The 24,155-nt window shown below is 43.5% G+C and overlaps 1 protein-coding gene across 1 annotated transcript in view; it reads left to right on the top strand.

Annotated features, from left to right (window-relative positions):
• Positions 1–24,155, top strand: part of obscnb (obscurin, cytoskeletal calmodulin and titin-interacting RhoGEF b) — a 691,209-nt gene that overhangs the window by 215,617 nt on the left and 451,437 nt on the right. The window contains exons 25-27 of the mRNA XM_078536828.1: positions 4,039–4,305; positions 16,703–16,972; positions 22,612–22,878. Of these exons, the coding sequence (XP_078392954.1) occupies positions 4,039–4,305; positions 16,703–16,972; positions 22,612–22,878 (804 nt within the window). The remainder of the gene's footprint in view (positions 1–4,038; positions 4,306–16,702; positions 16,973–22,611; positions 22,879–24,155) is intronic.

The following is a 24,155-nucleotide window of genomic DNA, read 5'->3' as shown; positions in this document are numbered from 1 at the left end:
GGGTGAACAGTCAGAGGTCATGGTTCACATTGGTACTATCAACATAGGTAGAAAGAGGGTTGAGGTCCTGCAACAAGAATTTAGGGAGCTAGGTAGCAGATTAAAAAGCAAGACCTTAAAGGCTGTAATCTCTGGATTACTCCCTGTGCCATGTGCTAGTGAGCATTGGAAGAGGAGGATAGAGAGGATGAATGTGTGGCTGAAGAGATGGTGCAGGAAGGAGGGCTTTAGTTTCCTGGATCACTGGGCCTGTTTCTGGTGAAGCTGGGTCCTCTACAAGTTGAATGGGTTGCACCTGAACCTGAACGGGACCAACATCCTTGCGGGAGGTTTGCTAGTGGTGTTGGGGGAGTGGTTTAACCTAATTTGGCAGGGGCATGGGATATAGAGTGGAGGTACAGTAGTGATGTACAGCCAGATATAGAAGAGAAACTAAGTCAGTCTGGAAGGCAGAGCAAATATAGACTTGTTAAGGCACAAGGAATAATGCAAGGCTGGATTGCATCTATTTTAACGCACGGAGTCTTACAAGTCAGGCAGATGAATTGAGGACATTGAATAACACATGGGAATATGATATTGTTGCTATCACAGAGACATGGTTGAGGGAAGGGCAGGACTGGCAGCTCAATATTCCAGGGTATAAAATCTTCAGGCGTGCTGGGGGGTGGGGTGTCAAAGAGGAGGTGGCATTACGCTATTGATCGAGGAGTCAATTATGGCAATAAGGAGGGATGGTATCTTAGAAGGCTTCTCAAATGAGGCCATATGGATAGAACTTAAATACAAAAAGGGGGCAGTCACTTTTCTGGGCGTATACTATAGGCCTCTAAACAGTTAGGAGGAGATAGAGGAGCAGATATGTAGGCATATCTCAGAAGTGTAAAATTAATAGGGTAGTAATAGTAGGGGATTTCAACTTCCCCAATATTAACTGGGATAATCTTAGTGTGAAAGGCTTAGAGGGGGTGGAAAATTTAAAGTGCATCCAGGAGAGCTTTTTGAGCCAGCACGTAGAAAGTCCTACAAGAGAAGGGGCGGTACTAGACCTAATCTTAGGGAATGAAGCCGGGCAAGTGGTAGAAGTGTCAGTGGGGGAGCATTTCGGGGATAGTGACCATAACTCTAAGATTTAAAGTAGTTATCGAAAAGGACAAAGATGGACAGGAAATAAAGGTCCTGAATTGGGGGAAGGCTGATTTCAATATCAGACAGGCTCTGGCCAAAGTGGACCGGGAACAGCTACTTGTGGGAAAGTCTAAATCAGACCAGTGGGAGTCATTCAAAAAGGAAATAGTGAGATTTCCCGTAAAGGTGAAGGGGAGGACCAACAAGTCCAGGGAACCCTGAATGTCAAGATATATAGAGGATTGGATGAGGGAAAAAAAGAAGGCTTATGGCAGATACAGAGGGCTGAAAACAGCGGAAGCCCTAGAGGAGTATAGAAAGTGTAGAGGGCTACTTAAAAAAGTAATTAGGAGAGTGAAGAGGGGGCATGAAAAGACACTGGCGGGCAAGATAAACGAAAATCCCAAGGCATTTTATAAATATACTAAGGGCAAGAGGATAACAAGGGAAAGAGTAGGGCCCATTTGGGACCAAAGTGGCAACCTGTGCGTGGAGCCGGAGGACGTGGGTGAGGTTTTAAATAATTACTTTTCATCTGTGTTCACTATGGAGAAGGACGATGTAGGTGTAGAAATCAGGGAGGGGGACTGTGATATACTTGAACAAATTAGCATTGAAAGGAAGGAGGTATTAGCAGTTTTAGCAGGCTTAAAGTGGATAAATCCCCAGGCCCAGATGAGATGTATCCCAGGCAAGGGAGGAGTTTGCAGGGGCTCTGATACAAATTTTCAAATCCTCTTTGGCCACAGGAGAGATGCCAGAGGATTGGAGGACAGTGAATGTGGTACCGTTATTCAAGAAGGGTAGTAGGGATGAACCAGGTTATTACAGGCCAGTGAGTCTAACATCAGTGGTAGGGAAACTATTGGAAAAAGTGCTGAGCGGGAGGATTAAACTCCGCTTGGAGGGGCAGGCATTAATCAGGGATAGTCAACTTGGCCTTGTCAGGGGGGAGATCATATCTAACAAATTTGATTGAATTTTTCAAGAAGGTGACTAGTTCTGTAGATGAGGGTAGTGCAGTTGATGCAGTCTACATGGATTTCAGTAAGGCTTTTGACAAGGTCCCGCATTGGAGAATGGTCAAGAAGGTAAGAGCCCATGGGATCCAGGGTAATTTGGCAAATTGGATCCAAAATTGGCTTAGTGGCAGGAGGCAGAGGGTGATGATCGAAGGTGGTTGTTGTGATTGGAAACCTGTGACGTGGTGTACCTCAGGGATCAGTGCTGGGACTGTTGCTGTTTGTAGAGTACATTAATGATTTAGATGTGAATAAAGGAGGTATGATCAGTAAGTTTGCAGATGACACGAAAATTGGTGGTGTCGTAAATAGTGAGGAGGGAAGCTTTAGACTACATAATGATATAGATGGGCTGGTAAGATGGGCAGAGCAGTGGCAAATTGAATTTAATCCTGAGAAGTGTGAGGTGATGCATTTTGGGAGGACTAACATGGCCAGAGAATACACAATAAATGGTAGGACCCGAGAAAGTACAGAGGATCAGAGGGACCTTGGTGTACATGTCCATAGATTCCTGAAGGCAGCAGCACAGGTAGATAAGGTGGTTAAGAAGGCATATGGGATGCTTGCCTTTTTTAGCTGGGGCATAGAATATAAGAGCAGGGAGGTTATGTTGGAGCTGTATAAAACGTTAGTTAGGCCATAGCTGGAGTAGTGTGTGCAGTTCTGGTCAAACACTTTGGAAGGATGTGATTACACTGGAGAGGGTGCAGAGGAGATTCACCAGGATGTTGCCTGAGCTGGAGTGTTTCAGCTATGAAGAGAGACTGGATAGGCTAGGCTTGTTTTCCTTAGAGCAGTGAAGGCTGAGGGGGGACCTGATAGAGGCATACAAAATTATGGGGGGCATAAATAGGATAGATAGGAAGAAACTTTTTCCCTTAGCGGAGGTGTCAATAACCATGGGGCATAGATTTAAGGTAAGGGGCAGGAGATTTAGAGGGTACATGAGGAAAAATGTTTTCACCCAGAGGATGCTTGGAGTCTGGAACACACTGCCTGAGTGGGTGGTAGAAGCAGGAACCCTCACGACATTTAAGTAGTATTTAGATGAGCACTTGGCCCATAGCCCTGTATGCTATGGTGTTTCAAGTGCTGGAAAATGGGATTAGAATAGATAGGTGCTTGATGGCCGGCATGGGCACGATGGGCCAAAGGGCCTGTTTCTGTGCTGTACAATTCTTTGACTCTAAGTTTCTCACCCTCAATCTGAATGTAAATTCTACCATATTATGGTCACTGTTTCCTAGGGTATCTTTTACTCTGAGATCATTTATTAAACCTGCCTCCTTACACATTACCAGATCCAAAATAGCCTGATCCCCGGTTGGATCCACGACACATTGTTCTAGGAAACTGTCTCGAATACACTCTCATAGGGGGTGGGTGGAAGGGCAGAGCTTGGCATTGGAGGCATGAGGGGCCATAGGGAGTTGGTGGAAGGGCAGAGCCTGACATCATGAGAATGAGGTGCTATATGGGGTATGTTTTAAAAGGTCTCCTCGTAGATTGGCGTTCCTGGCTCCTCTGATGGGCCGTGAACCACGACTCTTTAAAAACTTGGCCCGACTGCATAAAAAATGGCCGATGAATAGGAAATTCCTATCTCGGCAATAGAGCCCTCCACAGCCTTTAAAGGCACTCCTGAAAATCAGACAGCCCGGGAATATGGTGGGGAATCACAGAATCAGGACCAGCCCACCATTTTCAAAGGGTTCCAGAGTCACCCGGACTCTGAAAATCTAGGCCATTAACACCACACTACCATCCCCATAGACCAAAATCAGTTTTGCTAGAACAATCCACCAAGCAAGATTAATTTTTTAGCTACTTAGGAGATTTTGAAAATTAAACTTACTGTATGTGTCCTCTATTTATCATATTGCAGAAAAGCCGGTGGTGTTCATGAAATCCTTGGATGACATTGTTGGGGAAGAGAGAGGAATGATAACACTGGAGTGTGAAGTATCAAAGCCCAAAGCCAATCCTGTCTGGAAAAAAGATGATGTGATTCTTGGTTCAAGTGACAAATATGAATTACTGCATGCTGGAAAAACACTTTGCCTCATAGTACATGACCTGAATAAAAATGATGCTGGACTGTATACTTGTGACATAGGCAGCGACAAAGCAAGTGCTAAAGTCACCATCCAAGGTATGCAATGCTGTTGGATGTCTATTGTAGTCCAATAAGTAGTGAAAAACAAATGGATGAAAATATTTGTATACCATTCAGAGTTTTAAAAAAGCAAGCCTTTAATTAAAGACTTTTAAGGGAATGGTTTTTCTGAGATCAGCGTTGAGGCAACAACTAATCTGCTCGTACAAATTTCATGAGAAAGGGGATGAAGGCCCTCGACACTGGATCTTTGTCCTGGAATTTATTGGGAATGGCTTAGCAGTTTCTAAGGCTGGAAAAGGATTGATCAAATGTTCCTATCAAACGGAGGAACACTTGAAGATTCTTTGCTTTACTGCGTAATTTCTGATCGTTTCACATGAAGCCTGCTCATTTACAAGGGTGCTTGAAGGAGTTGTTGGTGCACCTACGATTACCTTGGATTGTAAAGCCTGGGACCTTAGAATCATAGAATGTTTACAGCATAGAAGAAGGCCATTTGCACCGGCTCTTTGCACGAGCAATTCAGCTAGTTCCACTACCCCGTCTTTTCCCCATAATCCTGTATATTCCCTTTTATCTTTAAGTGCTTATCCTATTCCCTTTTGAAGACCACAATCGAATCTGCCTTCCCTCTCAGGAAGTCCATTCCAGATCTAAACCACTAGTTGCATAAAGAAAGGCCTTCTCATGTTGATTTAGATTTGTTTGTCTGTCAACTTAAATCTGTGTCGCCTTTTTTCAACCTCTTGGCCAAAGGGAACAGTTCTTCCAAATACTCTGTCTAGATGCATTGGTTTTCATTTTCCAAAATTTCCTAGGGTAGAATTTTGTCCTTGATGGGCAGGCGGGCCCGACCGACTTGGCGGCGGGCGGGCAGCCGATCGCCGCCGCCGAAACTGGCCCCACTGCCATTTTACATGGGCGGGCCAATTAAAGCCTGCCCAGCATGTCGCCCGACAGGATGCGCTATGCGCTCCCTGTGCGGGCGGGGGGGATTCTCCAACTGCGAGAGTGCGCTCTTTCGTGCATGCGCGCAAAAGAGCACACATCTCCCTGAGGCTAAGTGTTATCTCAGGGAGATCGCTGAAAGGCTGTGAAACATTAAAAATAGAAATATAAAAAAATCATTAACGTGTCCCTCTCAGGTGAAAATGTCACACGAGATGGGACATGTTAATGAAATACACAAAAACTTCATTACACTTTTTAAATTCCAATATCAAACCTCATCCTGCCACTGGATGAGGTTTGGTAAAAAATCATTGGCACGCCTGCCCGTTGGGCCCATGCCCGAAGTTCGCATGACCCCCTCAAAATCTTGGTCGATTGGTGACTTAATGGCCTTAACAAGGCCTTTAATTAATGGCGGGCGTGCATTGCGCTGCATAGCGTGCCCGCCGACCTAAACATTGCGATGCTGCGCACTGACTTCGGGATGCTTGTGTGACATCAGCGCGCGACATTTTAAGCGCTGACGTGCGGGCTCCGCCACTCGTACGTCAGCCAGAAGATTCAGCCCCTAGATTCTGAACTAGGGGGTCCCATCCGATTGGAAAATAGTGAATGTAACTCCTCTATTCAAGTTAGGAAGGAGACAGAAAGCGGGAAACTACTGGCCAGTTATCTTATCATTGTAGGGAAATTGCTGGAATCTGTCATTTGGGAGGTTATAGCGGGCCACGTAGAAAATCTCAATGCAACCAGGCAGAGTCAATATGGGGAAAAATTTTTAGCTCGGCAGGCGGGCGTGCACCTGACCTGCTCGAACGTAAAATGACATGCATTGACGTCAGGCGAGTGTCCTGACATCAACGTGCAGTCGCACGATATTTTGTTTGGTGGGCATGCGCCAGAGTTGTCAAGGCCATTAAAGGTTCAATTAAATAGAAATTTTGACAGTCACATGAGGGGACATGTTTTATAACATTTTTAATTTCTTTATTTTTTTTTAAACTCTTCATCTCCCTGATCTGTGCCTTGGAGATTTTCAAGCACTCACCCGCGCGTATGCGCAAAGTTCGTGCTCGCCCCCTGGCAATCCACCCCATCTCCGCCCCCTGCACAGAAAGTGCTGAACGTTGCCACTCGCGTTTCACGCTGGGCGGGCCTCAATTGGCACGCCATTGTGAAATTGCCTTCCGGCCTTGATCGCAGGCGGTGGTTGGCTCCCCGACCGCCCCCGCCCGACAAGGGCAGAATTCTGCCCATAGTTTTGTGAAAGGAAAATCATATTTGACAAATTTATTGGTGTTCTTTGAGAAAGTAACACACAACGTGGATATAGGGGAACCTGTGGATGTGCTCTACTTAGATTTCCAGAAGGCATTTGACAAGATGCTGCATCAAAGGTTACTTTGCAAAATAAGAGCTCATGGTGTAGGGGATACAGATTAGCATGGATAGAGGATTGGTTAGCTAACAGGAAGCAGAAAGTAGGGATAAGTGGGTCTTTTTCAGGTTGGCAAGGCATGATGAGTGGAGTGCCACAAGGATCAATGCTGGGGCCTCAACTATTTACATCAGTAACTTGGATGAAGGGAGCAAATATATTGTTGCTAAATTTGCTGATGACACAAAGATAGGTAGGAAAGTAAGTGGTGTAAAGGACATAAGGGTTATGCAAAGGGACATAGCTAGACTAAGTGAATGGGCCAAAATTTGGCTGATGGAGTATAATGTGGGAAAATATGAACTTGTCCAATTTGGCAGGAAGAATAGAAAAGCAACATATTATTTAAATAGGGAGAGATTGCAGAACTTTGATGTACAGAGGGACCTGGGTGCCCTGGTACATGAATCAGGAAAATAGTCATTTAGTAGTACAGAACTTGAGTAATGCTGAAAAAAGAGACATGCTGTCGAAGCTTTTCGTCTTGCTCTCATCAGGGCAGTTCGCAAGAATAACAATTGTAAAGAGAATAACAATTTACACTGCATGAGAAGAGGGTGCAGATTGATTGGCAAGTAGACTCTGATTGGTAGAGGCATTGCCATGGAGAATGCATCAAGGAACGATTAACTTTTGTTCAAAGCCAAATTTTTGTTCAAATTCAAACCAGGCAGGAAGGCATTGCCATGGGGAATGAACCAGGAAATGGCTGTCCCCTAAGCTTTTGTTTAGTTGAAAAAGGTGCAATGCATGGACCTGCTCCCTCTGCAAAGGACAGGGCCCTGTGTGTGAATATATATAGAGTCTAGCACACATAAGTGAGCCAAACTGCGAGCCAGACATATAATCTTAAATTGGTTGGCAGCGTAATTCATAGCACAGCCAGGATTGTTTAGCAAGTTAAAAGCAAAATACTGTGGAAGCTGGAAATCTGAAACAAAAACAAAAATAGCTGGAAAAACTCAGCAGGTCTGACAGCATCTGCGGGGAGGAATACAGTTAACGTTTTGAGTTCGTATGACTCTTCATCAGAACTAAGGAAAAATAGAAATGAGATGAAGTATAAACTGGTTGAGGGGGGTGGGACAGGTAGAGCTGGATAGAGGGCCAGTGATAGGTGGAGGCAAAGAAGAAATTGCCAAAGATGTCATAGAGAAAAGGACAAAGGGGTGTTGACGATGGTGATATTATCTAAGGAATGTACTAATGGTGACATTAAGAGTAGAAAGCAGGACAAGCAAGTGACAGGCTAAAAGGTGGGGATAAAATGAAAGATCAAAATAAATTTAAAAATAGGTGGGAAAAAAAATATATATCTAAAAAATTAGAAATTATCGCCCTTTTTCCAATAATTTCTAATTTTTTAAATATATTTTTCTTTTCCCACCTATATTTTAAAATTTATTTTGATCTTTAATTTTATCTCCACCTTTTAGCCCTTTTCGATCCCTTTCCCCCTCCCCACCCCCACTAGGGCTATCTGTCACTTGCTTGTGCTTTCTACCCTTAATGTCACCATTAGCACATTCCTTAGATAATATCACCACCGTCAACACCCCTTTGTCTTTTTGTCTATGACAATTTTGGCAATCTCTTCTTTGCCTTCACCTATCACTGGCCCTCTGTCCAGCTCTACCTGTCCCACCCCCCTCAACCAGCTTATATTTAATCTCATTTCTATTTTTCCTTAGTTCTGATGAAGTCATACGGACTCGAAACGTTAACTGTATTCCTCTCCGCAGATGCTTTCAGACCTGTTGAGTTTTTCCAGCTATTTTTGTTATTGTTTAGCAAGTGTTGTCCAATCGCAGAATCACATCCAATGTTGGACACTATATTTTGAGTTTTGCAAGCACTGGCTGGCTGGATACAGTCAGTACTTTGCTTGTTGCGAACAGCCAAAGGGACATGCTGTTTGACACGGTCTGTCAGTCTTTGGGACGTACGGTCTACATACTTGGCATCACACTGGCACTGAAATTTATATACCAAATTACTCACTTGTGTGATAGGCAACTTGGACAAGTTCATATTTTCCCACGTTATACTCCATCTGCCAAATTTTGGCTTGATGGCAGCATCCTGTGAGTAGAGAATACCTCTCGTGTTGCCACTGCATAGTAGCAGCATGAAATGGCTAGCTTCACCTGTTGCTCAAATTCTTTGAGACCTTAACATTCCAGGATAATCTGAGGCAAATGGGCACTTTAAGACCAAAAGTGCCAGCCTTAGGCCCATTCATATATGACAACCAATCAGCACTCTCTTATGCAGTTTTTAAAAAAAATCATTCACAGGTTGTGGGCTTTGCTGGCTGGGCCAGCATTTATTGCCCACCCCTAGTTGCCTTTGAGAAGGTGGTGGTGAGCTGCCTTCTTGAACTGCTGCAGTCCATGTGGTGTAGGTACGCCCACAGTGCTGTTGGGAAGGGAGTTCCAGGATTTTGACCCAGTGACAGTAAAGGAATGGCGATATATTTCCAAGTCAGGATGGTGAGTGGTTTGGAGGGGAACTTCCAGGTGGTGGTGTTCCCATCTCTCTGGTGCCCTTGTCCTTCTAGATGGTAGTACTCGTGGGTTTGGAAGGTGCTGTTGAAGGAGCCTTGGTGAATTCTTGCAGTGCATGTTGTAGACGGTACACATTGCTGCTACTGTGTGGAGGGAGTGAATGTTTTTGTGGTGCCAATCAAGTGGGCTGCTTTGTTCTGGATGGTGTCAAGCTTCTTAAGTGTTGTGGGAGCTGCACTCATCCAGGCAAGTGGGGAGTATTCCATCACACTCTTGACTTGTACCTTGTAGATTGTGGACAGGCTTTAGGGAGTCATGAGGTGAGTTACTTGTCTCAGGATTCCTAGCCTCTGACCTGCTCTTGTAGCCACAGTATTTATATGGCTAGTTCAGTTCAGTTTCTGGTCAATGGCAACCCCAAGGATGTTGATAGTGAGGGATTTGGTGATGGTAATGCCATTCAACATCAAGGGTCAATGGTTAGATTCTCTCTTGTTGGAGATGGTCATTGCCTGAAACTTGTGTGGCACGAATGTTACTTGCCACTTTTCAGCACAAGTGTAAATAGTTGTTCCCTTTATAATTGGTATTCTTGCAAACTGCCCTGATGAGTCTAAGAGGAAAAGCTTCAACTGCATGTCTTTTTTTTCAGCAATACTGAATCAGGAAAAGTTAGTATGCAGGTACAGCAAATGATTAAGAAGGCATATGGAATATTGTCATTTATTGCAAGGGGAATGGAATATAAAAGTAGGGATGCTTTGATACAGTTATATAGTGTATTAATGAGATCACACTTAGGAGTAGTGTACAGATTTGGTATCCATACTTAAGAAAGGATAGAAATGCGTTAGAATCAGTTCAGAGAGGGTTCACTCAACTGATGCTTGGGATGGGTGGTGTTATCTTACAAGGAAAGGTTGGACAGGCTGGGCCTGCACTCATTGGGGTTTAAATGACTGAGAGGTGATCTTATTGAAACATAAGATTTTGAGGGGACTTGACAGATTGGACACTGAAAGGATGTTTCCCCTTGTGGGAGAGAATAGAACCAGGGGACACAATTTAAAAATAAGGGGTCTCCCATTTAAGACAGAGATGAGTAGAAATTTTTTCTCTCAGAGGGTCATGAATCTTTAGAATTCTCTTCCCCAGCGAGTGGTGCAGGCAGGTCAATGAATATTTTTAAGCAGAGGTAGATGGATTCTTGACTAACAAGAGAGAGTCAAAGGTTATTGGGGGGAAGGTAGAATGTGGAACTGAGTACATAATCAGATCAGCCATAATCTTATTGCATGGTGGAGCAGGCTCGAGGGACCGAGTGGCTCACTCCTGCTCCTAATTCATCTGTTCGCGTGTATGTTCATAGACCCCTCATGATTTTGAACACCTCTATTGGATTGCCTCTCAAACTTCTAACATAAGGGAATCCAGAAGATTTTTGTTACTATTTATAAGCATATAAATAGTAAAACGGTGGTAAGAAGAGTGGAGGGCGATTAGGGACCAAAAGGGAGAATTGAACATGGAGGCAGGGGAATGGATGAGGTTTCAAATGAATAATTTGCATCTGTCTTTACTAAGGAAGAATATAATGTCCAGGTCATGTTGAAAGAGGAGGTAGCTAAGACACTTGAAGGGTTTAAAATTGATAAGGGGATGGTAGTGGATATTCTTAACATTGTTAAGGCAGCAGGCCTGGATGAGATGCATCCAAGGATACTGAGAAGTGAGTGGAAATTGGGGAGACACTGGCCATTATTTTCCAGTCTTCCCCGGACTCAGGGATGGTGCCAGAGGACTGGAGAATTGCAAATGTGTTATACCCTTGTTCCAAAAAGGGTGTAAAAATAAGCCCAGCAACTACATGCCAGTTAAATTTAACCTCAGCAGTGGGGAAAGTTTTAGAAACAATAACTTAAGGCCACTGAGGCAAATGGGCACTTGGCTTAATTAAGGAAAGCCAGCTTGGATTTGTTAAGGGCAAATCGCGTTTAACTAACTTGCTTGAGTTTTTTTTTGATGAGGTAACAGGTTGACGAGGGTATTGCTGTTGATTTGGTGCACATGGACTTCTGCAAGGTATTTGATAAAGTGCCGCACAACAGACTTGAGAGCAAAGTTAGAGCTCATGGAATAAAAGGGACAGTAGCAACAGGGATACAGCATTGGCTGAGTGGCAGGAAACAGTAGTGGTGAATAGTTGTTTTTCAGACTGGAGGAAGATTTATAGTGGAGCTCCCCAGGGATTGGTGTAAGGGCCCATGCTCTTCCTGATATATACTAAGAACCTAGACTTTGGTACACAGGGCATAATTTCAAAATCTATGATTGATATAAAACTTGGACATATTGTGAACCATGAGATGAATAGTGTAGAACTTCAAAAGAACATAGACAAGTTGGTGAAATAGGTGGACAAGTGGCAAATGAAAATTAATGCAGAGACGTGTGATGTGATTCATTTTGGCAGAAAAATGCCGAGGGACAATATAAAATAGTTGTATAATTCTAAAGGGTGTGGAGGAACAGGGGGACCTGGAGGTAAACATGCATAAATCATTGGAGGTGGCTAGACAGGTTAGGAACATAGGACTTAGGAGTGAGAGTAGACCATTTGGCCCTTCAAACCTGCTCCTCCATTCGATAAGATCATGGCTGATCTGACTGTGGTCTCAACACCACTTCCCTGTCTGTCCCCCATAACCCTTGACTCCCTTGTCTCGCAAAAATCTATCTAACTCAGCCTTAAATAAATTCAATGACTGGGCCTCCATTGTTTTCTGGGAAAGAGAATTCCATAGACTAATGACCCTTGGAGAGAAAATATTTCTTATCATCCCCATCTTAAAAGGGAGACTTATTTTTAAACTATGTCCCATAGTTCTAGCCTCCCCCACAAAAGGAAACATCTTCCCGATATCCACCTTATAAAGTCCTCTCAGGATCTTATATCTTTCAATAAGATCACCTCTCAGTCTTCTAAACTCCATTAGGTAAAGGCCCAACCTGATCAACCTTTCTTCATAGGATAAGTCTTTCATCTCAGGAATGGTCGGGTGAAGGTTGACAGAGCAGTTAATAAAGCATGCAGCATACTGGGCTTTATTAATAGGGGCATGGAGTGTAAAAGCAAAGAAATTATGTTAAGTCCTATATAAAACACTGGTTCAGCCTCAGCTGGGATACTGGGATGGGAAAGCATTGAAGCGATTACGGTGATGAGGAACTTACATTACATAGAAAGTTTGGAGTTGGGAGTATTCTTCTTGGAGAAGAGGGGCAGAATTTTCTGCCTACCGGGCGGGCGGGCCCGACCCAAACTCTGGCGGGCGGGGAGCCAATCCCCGCCGGAGAAGCGAGCCACGCCGCCATTTTAAGTGGGCAGGCCAATTAAGGCCCGCCCAGCGTGACGCCCGGAGGGAAGCGCAATGCGCTTCCTGTGCGGGCGGGGGTGGATTCCCCAAATGCGACAGCATGCTCTTTCGTGCACACGAAAGAGTGCACATCTCCCTGAGGCTAAGTGCTACCTCAGGGAGCTCGCTGAAAGTAGTACAAACATTAAAAATAGAAAAATAAAAAAATCCTTAACATGTCACACGAGATGGGACATGTTAATAAATCTCACTAAAACTTTATTAAAGCTTTTTAAACCCTGCATAAAACCACATGCCGCCAGTGGATGAGGTTTCATGTTTTTTCAGAAGCCCACCGGGGCTCCTAGCCTGCCCACCAACCTTAAGATTGGACGGGCAGGTCCTTTAATTGTTTTAATTATCTGAGGCCATTGACAAGTCAGCGGGTGCACAGCTGATTTCGGTGTGCCCCCGCCTTCCTGAAGATTTAAATGGGGCGGGATGACGTCGGGGGTTCCCCCGACGTCATCCCACGTCATTTTGTCCGTCGGTGAGCGGGCCCCGCCCCCTGCTCGCCGACGGCAAAATTCAGCCTGAGAAGGTTGAGAGGAGATTGGATAGAGGCATTAAATATCATGAGCGGTCTGGACAGAGTAGACAGGGAGAAGCTGTTCTCATTGGTAGGAGGATTGAGAACAAGAGGGCATAGATTTACGCTAATTGGCAAAAGAAGCAATAGTGACATGAGGAAAAACTTTTTCAAGCAGCGAGTGGTTTGGATCTGGAATGCTCTGCCTGAGAGTGTGATGGAGGCTTGATCAATTGAGGCTCTCAGAATTGAATTGGATCATTATCTTTAAAGGAAACATTTTCAGAGTTACGAATAAAGGCACAGGAGTGGCACTAGGTGAATTGCTCCTTTTGAGGGCCAGCTCAGATATGACCAGCTGCATGGCGTTATTCTGTACTTTAGCCTTTCTACAATTGTATAATTCTTTTCCTTAAGGAGAACAAACCCAACTTCTCCAGTCATACCAAGCAGTTGAAGTCCCTCATCCTTAGAACCATAATGTTTGATGAAGGTTCACCATAACTTGCTTTTGTACTCCACGTCTTGATTTATAAAGCCCAGGACCCCCTATGCCTTTTTTTTAAAACAACTTTCTCAGCCCGTCCTGCCACCCACAATGATTTGTGCACATACCCCCGGCCCTCTCTGCTCTTGCAACCCCTTTAGAATTGTACCTTTTAGTTTATTTTGCCGTACCTGGTTATTTTTATTATTTTTTAAAAAATTAATAATAAAAATAAGTGAAAAAAATGAAAATAAAAAAATAAAAATGAATATTGAAGAAAGGGATGATAATGGTGACATATCGTCACCCATCCTCATTTTCATTATTATCCATTATTTTATCCCCACCCTTTAGCTTATTTTCGATCTTTTTTCCCAACACCGTCCCCTCCCCCCACCCCACCCCCACTAGGGCCATCTGTCACTTGCTCATGTTGTTCTTTCTAGAGTGCTTACACTTGTCTGGCTATTATCATATTCTGTTTTCTATCCTTAATGTCACCATTAGCACCTCCTTTTGCCAGTACCACCACCATCAACACCCCTTTGACCTTTTGTTTATGACATCTTTGGCAATCTCTCCTTTGCCTCCACCTATCGCTGGCCTTCTATCCAGCTTCACCTATTCCACCCCCACTTAAACAGTATAAATTTCACCATACTTTTACTTTTCTTAGCTCTGAAGAAGAGTCATATGGACTCAAAACGTTAAATCTGTCTTTCTCTCCACAAATGCTGTCAGACCTGCTGAGTTTTTCCAGCATTTTTTGTTTTTGTTTTAGATTTCCAGCATCTGCAGTATTTTGCTTTTAGCAAGGTAAGAGGGCAATAAGTGTAAGTGGCACTATTCTCTTGCAGCCAAACAGTTTTTTGGGCCTAGAAGCTTTCTGGTCACTCTTGTTAAATAGGAACAAGATGGTCCTGAAGCTAGTGACCATTCCCACATCCATAGGTGCTTCCAGTTTCTGTGTTGCTCAAATCTGGGGTGTGATCACCCAACCCTACAAATTCAGATGTTCTAAGAGATGGATAGGTACTCATAGAAAGGGGTTCAGGACAAATTTGCTATTTTAAGGATTTAGATTTAATTTGGTATAGCATTGCCATTGTTGTCCAGTCAGGAAAAAACTTTTTTCTCCTTCGAGTGGTGCACTTCTGGTTGGAAATATGTGAGTGTTAACTGCCCATCATGTTGGCTGCTTAAAAAGCTAGTTAGCAACTGTTTCTTAGGTGCTATGGATTCAAATTTATAGGCCTCTGAGCTACAAGAGTTCATTTTAAGTTTTACTTGGCGTAAAGCTCGTGAAACCCAAACCAATGACTAGGCCAGGAAAATAGTACACAAATGGAATTAAATCTGAATCATACATATTTGAGGCCAAAAATAATTCCAAAAGAAATTATTTTATAATTTTTGTATGTTTGATAAGAAAGGCAAACATATTCTTTTTTGATGTAAACACACGCTTTCCCCTTTATTTCATCCCATATGATCACCCTATGCATATTTTCTTCAGTCCTTTTTCTTTTGATGTTTGAAAAAAAAGACTTGTATTTAAATATTGCTTTTCAGGACCAATAGACATCTCACTGCTTAAGTATTGGCCGGTCTACTGGGAATTACTATTTCAAAGAAGAGTGAGGGAATATTATGGGATCTTGCATATCTACCTGAGCAGGCAGACAGGGCCTCAGTTTAACATCTCAGGCAGAATTTTCTGCCTGTCGGGTGGGCGGGCCCGACCCAATCTCCGGCGGGCGGGGACCCGATTCTTGCCGGAGAAGCGGGCCGCACCACCATTTTACGTGGGCGGGCCAATTAAGGCCCGCCCAGCGTGACATCCGGCGGGAAGCACTGTGCACTTCCTGTGAGGGTAGGGAGGATTGTGAAAGAGCGCACATCTCCCTGAGTCAAGGTGCAGCCTCAGGGAGATCACTTCCACTTTGAAAAAGATTAAAAATAGAGAAAAAAAAAATCCGTAACATGTCCCCCTCATGTGACAATGTCACATGAGATGGGACATGTTCATAATTTACACTATAACTTTATTAAACTTCTTAAAACCCTGCATGACACCTCATCCAGCCGGTGGATGAAGTTTCATGTTTTTTCTATTTGCCGCCGGGGCTCCTAGCCTGCCCGCCAACCTTAAGGTTGGACGGGCAGGTCCTTTAATTGTTTAAATGATCCTGTCAATGGCCTCAATTGGCCATTGACAGGTCGGCGGGCCCGCAGCTGATTTTGCTGAGCCCCCGCCTTCCTGAAAATTTAAGTGGAGTGGGATGACATTGGGGGTTCCGCCTGATGTCATCCCACGTCATTTTACATGTCAACGAGCAGGCCCTGCCCGCTGCTCACCGACAGCAAAATTTTGCCCCGCATCTGAAAGGCAGCACCTCCCACAGTGCAGTTCCCCCTCAGTACTGCAGTGGAGTGTAAGCCTTGATTTTTGTGCTCAAGCCCTGGAGGGGAACTTGAACTCAAAATCTTTATGATTCAGAGGCTAACTCATGTTAGCAGTTGAGTCACGGCCGGCATTGTGTGCTGAAAACTCTGGCGGTCTGTATTATTATGTGCCTCCCATATAATGTACCGTTAGACTCATACATTGTCACCTGACAGGTATACTAAGAAACATTTTGCCTACCAACAAAAAACATAGTATTCACGTTTATTCATTCGTTCACTGGATGTGGGCATCGCTGGCTAGGCCAGCGTTTATTGCCCATCCCTAATTGCCTGAGAAGGTGGTGGTGAGCCACTTTCTTGAACCACTGTAGCCCATGTAGTCCATTTCTGTTAGTAAGTGAGTTTCAGGATCTTGATCCAGCGATGGTGAAGAAACGGTAATATAGTTCCAAGTAAGGATGGCGTGTGGCTTGGTGGGGAACTTGCAGATGATGCTACCAAACCTGTTTGACCAGTAATTTTCAAGGAATAATTCTGTATTTGTAATGCTTATGACTTGAGTAAGAGTGTTCCTCACTGCAGTCAGGTAGGATTGCCAGAACTGGTGCAGATTATTATTGAAGCCCAAAGCCCCTCAGTGTCAATAATCAAGTATGTCTGTTGGTCTCATTTTAAATACCCACTTTGTTGCAGATCTGAATATTGGAATCACAAAACGACTAAAGAGCACAGAGATTAAAGAAGGAGAAAATGGATCTTTTGAATGCATTCTTTCTCATGAAAGCATTGACGAATATTACTGGACTGTAAATCGGCTGTTAGTGGAAGGCAATGAACGATTTGAGGCATTTAATATTGGCCGAAAATACATCCTCAATATTAAGGAGGCAGCTCTTTCAGATGCTGGAGAAGTTATTTTCCATGTACGCAATCTCAGCTCGAAAGCCTCATTGATGGTAAAAGGTATGACCTAGTTAAATCATGTGGGAGAATTTTCTCCCTGTTGGGGGGGTTGGGTGGGAGCGGGCACGGGCGGGTGTAGGGAGTAGGCGAAGTTGGGGCCTGCGCTCTTTCGCGGCACATGAAAGAGCACAGAAATCTCCCTGAGGCACAGATCTGCTTCAGGGAGATTATTAAAATTTTTGAAAATCAAACTAAAGGGAAAAAAAATATTTTAAGACATGTCCCCTCATATGACAGTGTCACATGAGCTGGGACATGTCTGTGAATTTTATTAAAATTTTTTATTAAAACCTTCATGAAACCTCATCCCGCCAGTGGATGAGGTTTTATGATAAATGCAAAGGCCGCCTGGGCTCTTTGCCTGCCCGCCAACTTTAAGGTTGGATAGGCAGCTCAGTTAATTATTTCAGTTGGAATTTAAATGACCTTAATGGGCCTTTGACAGTTTGGCGGGCCCGCCGAACTGAAGGTCTGAGTGACCGCGCGTCGTTTTACGCGTCGGCGAGCGGGGCCCACCCTCGTTCGCCAACGCCAAGATTCTGGCCATTAAGTTTTGCATGGGGGCAGACTGTGGTGCTCTGGTGTAGTGATAATGCCACTGAATAGTAATCCAGTGACCCAGACTAATGCGCTGGGGACATTGGTTTAAATCCCACTACGGCAGCTGGTGGAATTTAAGTTCAATTAATAAATCTCGAGTTAAAAGCTAATCTCAGTAATTGTAATCATGAAACCATTGTTGATTGTCATAAAAACCCACCTAGTTTACTAATATCCTTTAGGGAAGAAAATCTGCTGTCCTTGCCAGCATGGTCTGGCCTACATGTGACTGCAGACCCACAGCCCTCTGAAATGGCCTAGCAAGCCACTCAGTTCAAGGACAATTAGGTTTGGGCAACAAATGCTGGCCTTGCTAGTGATGCCCACATCCCATGAATAAAAAACAAATTAAGTTAATTAAATGAACACTGAGTGACATTTTTTGCACATTTGAAAACATGAAAATCTTTGAAATTTAACTGTTTGTCGAAGCAGATGTCAGTAGCTCAATAAACTGTTGCTAATGTGATGAAAATATAGATTAATTAGGTGAAATATAGATAATAGGTAGAATTCCTATATAATTAGGACATTATACTTTAGAATTAAATAAATGGTTACTTTTTGTTAAACAGGCAAAGAAAGAGCTAAATCCTTACCCAGAAGCCCTTGCGCACACAGAACACGGACATCTTTGACTTTGTTATGCACGATAGGGAACATTTCAAATGAGGGTGGAATTCGCTGGAATTTCCTAAAAACCTTTTAATGTAAACGTCCTGGCACAAACTGTTACAAAGGTTACAAAGGGCACAACAGATAGCCAAGAATGTTAAAAGCCTTGTTCAGGACACAGGTGCCAAAGCACAGGAGTGTCCCAAGAAAAACAGAACATTTAAGTTCTGTCTATTTCATGATTCTAAATTACTTATTCTTTAAGGAAAGAAATAGTAAAAAGGGTATCATAATATACTAAGGTCAACTTTGTCTGCAAAAGTACACACTAGTGTTTTTATTTTAAGAAGGTGGCTAGCTCTAGATGATACGAACACCACTTGAATCATTATCAATTAATTGAAAATCATCAATCAACTTAAATGGAATTTTACAGGTCACTCCTATAAGCTTCATCCTTTGCTGAACTATAAGAAAACAAAAGAGACGCTATGGCCTTAGGATGGCCTAACCACGAACGAAATAAACTTTAAACTGACCTTTCATTAAAGTTTGAAACTCTTATTTTATAAAATGCAGATTATGAAAATAAGAGATAGGTCTTCTTCTTATCGTGTCCACAGACAGTCTATACATGGCCCAGCCAGAACTGGACACATTTTTGCGCCTTGTTGTTGAATTTGGAAGATCTGCAACAGTGCAGGGTTCCTCTAGCAATAGACATTGCAGGAGATGTTGCATAGTCTGTGGCTCAGTTCCACATTCACAAGTTGTCGGCCAGGTTGTATATCCCAATTTGCTTAATGACACCTTTGAATGACCTACACCAGTCCTAAGTCTGTTAAGGCACTTGCAGGTTGCCCAGTTGCAATTAGCTCCTGGGGGAAGGCTTTTATCCGGTAGAATTTCCATCACTGGGCGTTGTTCAAGACTGGTGAGCCGGTCTGTCCACAAGGCGATGCGGGCTTCAGATGGGGTTGATTGTAATGGAACAACACTGTTCATGAAGCTCTTCCTCGACTTTAGGCGGCTGGGTGTAGGTGTATGACCATGTAGAGTGTGCCTGTCATCTGATGTTTGACGGAGTCGCTTTTTTTTTGCTGGCTACCGTTCTCCTTATGTCAGGGGGAGCGATACCCGCCAGGATATATAGGCTGTTGGTGTTTGTTGGTTTTAAACAACCTGTGATAAATCGGCAGTTTGCATTCAGAACGGCATCCATCTTCTTAGAGTAGATCTTTCCCATGCAGGGCAGGCGTATTCGGCAGTGGAATAGCAAAGAGCAAGTGCACTGGTTCGCAATGTTTTCGGGCTTGCTCTCCATTTTGTGTTAGCGAGCTTATTCAGGATGTTGTTTCGTGCGCTCACTTTTGCCTTTGTCTTTTCGATGTGGTTCTTGAAGGTGAGGCATCTGTCAAGGGTGACTCCTAAGTAGGTAGGGTGCTTGCAATGCGTCAGTGTTGCTCCACACCAGGTTACTTTAAGCTGGCATTTGGCTTCACGGTTTCTGAGGTGGAATGCACAAACTTGCGTCTTTGATGGGTTTGCGCGAAGGTGGTTTTCTTCAAAGTAGGATGTTAGTCCCTCCAAAGCCTCAGAAAGCGTTTTCTCCACGGTGTTAAAATCAGTGCTTTGGACAGTGACACATAAGTCATTAGCATATATAAAACAGCGTGTGACACCGTCTATACGTTGGTCATTCGTGTAGATGTTGTACAGCAGTGGTGCAAGCATGCTTCCCTGAGATAGGTAAAAAGTCATTATTGTCATTGATAGTGACATTACAAGCGCAATGGATAATGCGTCTGACTACAGATCAGAAGATTGTAGGTTGGACTCCTACCTGACTCGTTTCTGTGTATAAAATTATGAGGGGCATAGATAGGGTAGACAGGAAGGAACTTTTCCCTTTGGTGGAGGGATCAATTACCAGGGGGCATAGATTTAAGGTAAGGGGCAGGAGATTTAGAGGGGATGTGAGGAAGACTTTTTTCACCTGGTGGGGGGTGGGAATCTGCAACTCACTGCCTGAAAGGGTGGTAGAGGCAGAAACCCTCATAACATTTAAGAAGTATTTGGATGTGCACTTGCGATGACATGGAATACAAGGCTATGGGCCTAGTGCCGGAAAATGGGATTAGAATAGTTTGGTACTTGCTTGACTGGTGCAGACTCGATGGGCTGAAGGGCCTTTTTTTGTGTTGTAGACCTCTATGATTCTATGGGCAGCATTTTCCCCCCATTGGAGGGGGTTGTGCGGGAGTGGACGCGGGCGGGCGGGTTCCCGATTGGCGCCGCCGGTTGGGGGCGCGCCGCCATTTTATGTGGGCAGGCTAATTAAGGCCTACCCAGCGTGATGTCCGCTGAGCTCTCCCTGTGCAGGCGGGTGGTTCCCTGAGCCGGGAGTGCGCTCTTTCGCGCATGCACGTGAACGAGCGCACAGATCTCTCTGAGGCAAAGTGCTGCCTCAGGGAGATCGGATCAAGTGTGAAAACGTAATTAAAGGCATAAAAAAGTATTCCTGACATGTCCCCTCATGTCACCCTGTCACATGAGCAGGGACATGTCAATTACTTATTGAAAAATTTTATACACATTTTAAATCCCTCATGAAACCTCATCCTGCCCGTTGGATGGGCAGGTCCATTAATTAGGCTAATTACTTTTTTAAAGACCTTATGTGGCCGCTGACAGTTCGGCGGGCGTGCAGCCGACTTGGGACACACGGGGAGTGACATCGGGACGCATGCCCGACATCACCCCGTGTCGTTTTACGTGTCGACGAGCGGGCCCCACCCCCGCTCGCCGACCGGAAAAAGCTGCCCTATGACGCTATAAACATCTATTGACCGGATAAAAGCTCACTACATAATAAGGCAATCTTCAACACTTACATACTTGACCAATAGTAAGAAATAATATAGCCTTATAAAAAGGAGAGGAGTTTACACAGAGAGGTAACACCCATAGTTGGTAAGGATGATGCAATTCAATTCAATAGGGTATAAAGTGAGAAGCTTTTGCTAGTTAAGGGGGAAGTGTTGAAATGAAATCTTAAATCAGTGCTTCTCAAGTTGAGGAATTTAGTGTCCAGCTGGTCAGACAGCTAAACTACTTGGGAATTTCACGTAACACTTTAAATATTTGATGGATATTCTAAGGTATTTTAGTTTGCAGCATTTCAAGAGTCTCTTTTAAATGCTGGATTCTATAGGCGGGACCTGAAATTCCCACTGAAAGTTGATGGATCTTTTGCTGGTTCGCCAAATTTTCCGTCCTGCCTATGACAGGTCCCACCATGGGCAGGACTGGAAAATCCCGGCCTATGATTCCCATCTTTCTATAATCTTTAACGTTGCGATGTACTTATCTACTTAAAATGTATTGCATGTTATGGTCCTTTAAGAAAGTTAGTAAAATATAATGTCTCTCATAGTATTCTGTGTACAACTTTATGAACTCACCCTCATGTATACTCCAAAGTGGGGAGATACAATTTTTGAAGAGAGACCTCCAGACCCTTATAATATCTGGGTAATTATAATCTAGTTGATAATTATTTAAAATCGCTAGCTGGAAGAAGGCAATCTCTTTATGATCATCTTTCTTGAGGGAGAAGTAGTGCACTTACTCAGGTCCACAAGTGTCTGTAGGAGGTGGCTGTTTTAAACTCAATTGAGGGTAATTATTAAGAGAGTACTCCTGATTTGGGATAGCCCCAAAAGGGTTATAATCCATTTCGAAAACACATACAGGAACACTTATCTGCACTAGCAGTTTCAAAATGAGAGCATTACTGCTGTGCAAGCAGGCACCAAATTACACAATAATGTACTGTGGTCCTAGAAAGCTGAAGTGCTTTTGCAGATGAGAAAAATGTGTTTTCATAATTGCTCAATTACTATCAATTTGAAATTGTTTTCATTTAGCAAGATTAGTGGCAGATTGAAATTGATTGTTGATCGCTAGACAAACTTAAGCAGACCACAGTTTCATTCGTTTGATTGGAGTTACATCCATACTGTTCTTAAGAAGCAGAAGTATTGCAAAAGATTTACTTTATTCCGTGTCATCTCAACATGTTTGATTCTTTAGAATAAAGGATCGGAGGCCTATAGGTCATTTAGGGTAGGATTATTTTTTAAAGTTTACTGATCTCCCTACTGACCAAATTATTATGTGTTGCCTTTCTGGCCTCCCCAAACTATACAAGACCGGGTATGGGAGTGGGTAACTTTTTCATGAATAACCATTCATATTTCTCAAGAACAAATTGCTAAGAGGCACGGAAAAAAAACTCAGCGAGAACTCTGAATTTTATTTCCACTCCCCTGATCTACCTTTAAGCCAGTGCAATTGACATTTCAAAAAAGCCCAATACTGCAAAGGTTGATAGCATAATAATATGAACTTTTGTGTTTCAGAAAAACCAGCAGAAATCAAAAAACAACTTGAGAACTTAGTGGCAATAGTAGGTGAAGAGATTGAATTGAGCTGTGAAACCTCCAAGCCTGATTCTTCAGTGAAGTGGTTTAAGGATGACAAAAGAATTAGAAAGAGTCATAGATATGAAATATCTCAACAAGGAGCTGTAAACAAATTGATAATTCATCAGGTCACTACAAAGGACTCAGGAGAGTATGCTTGTGGGACAGAGACTTCTAAAACCACAGCTACTGTCATTGTAAATGGTAATGACATATATTTAGTTTCTCTTTTTTTCTTCCACTACTGTCAATAGCAACATATGCACATAACTTTGCCATATTAATTTAACTATTACCTACATGTGGATAGGACATTACAAGTATATATTCCATGTCATGAGTCACGATCTGCTGATTATGTACTGTTTAATGCCTATTTTTGATACTTGGAAGGCATACATGTCAGGAAGATATAATAATTTTCATACTGTTATTGGAATTTATTGTAAAGTAAAGTAATAGTGGGATGTGTGCGCGCTGTGTGGGGGACTTAATTGAATTAAAGGCAACTGGTCTGAAAGCTTTGATGTATCGAAGATAAACTAGATTTGAAATGTTAAATAGGTAAACATGGGTAAAGTTTTAGAATGTGAGGCGTAAAGGGAACATTTGCATTTTTAAATAAACCAGAATAGCTTGAATTCAAAAAAGAGGGGGGTGAAATGTTACACCTAGCCAGAAGTTAAGAAACAGTGTGTTTATTTTTTCCAAAGATTATTGGTAAAATTTGTACTATGATAGATTTTTATTATTGGAGAGGTAAAGCCCAAAGACATGTGGCAGAAATTTCCTTCCTTTGGTGGGGGGGGGGTTAGGCGGGGGCAGGCACAAACCCGATCGGTGCCCCTGATCGGGGCCGTGCCACCATTTTAGGTGGGGGGGCCAATTAAGGCCTGCCCAGCGTGACGTGTGCCCGGAAGCGCTGAGCACTCCCTGTGTGGGTGGGGGGGGGGAATCCCTGAGTCGAGGCCTGTGCTCTTCCGTGCACGCGCATGAAAGAGCGCAGAAATCTCCCTGAGGCACGGAGCTGCCTCAGGGAGACTAAGTTCCGAATGAAAGTTTCTATTAAAGACAGATGAAAATTATTTAGACATGTCCCCTCGTGTGACAGTGTCACATGAGCTGGGACATGTTTATCAAATTTTTAAATTTTTTTATATAATTAATAAACCCTTCATGAAACCTCATCCCGCCCGTGGATGAGTTTCATGAAAAATGTGAAGGTTGCCTGGGCTCTTTGCCTGCCCGCTGACCTTAAGGTTGAATGGGCAGCAATCTTAACTACTTTAATTACTTTCTTAATGGTCTTAATAGGCCTTTGACAGTTTGGCGGGCACGCAGCTGACTCGGCTGTGCGTCCGTCGAACTGAGGATCAGAATGACGCACGGTGACATCAGGATGCCCGCCCGACGTCACCATTTGTCATTTTACGCGTCGACGAGCGGGCCCTGCCCCTGCTCGCTGACCCCAAAATTCTTTC

The sequence above is a fragment of the Cetorhinus maximus genome, chromosome 3, assembly GCF_964194155.1.
Source record: "Cetorhinus maximus chromosome 3, sCetMax3.hap1.1, whole genome shotgun sequence".
Lineage (NCBI taxonomy): Eukaryota > Metazoa > Chordata > Chondrichthyes > Lamniformes > Cetorhinidae > Cetorhinus > Cetorhinus maximus.
Note: the sequence above shows the minus strand (reverse complement) of the source record. Positions and strands in the feature narration are given on the sequence as shown.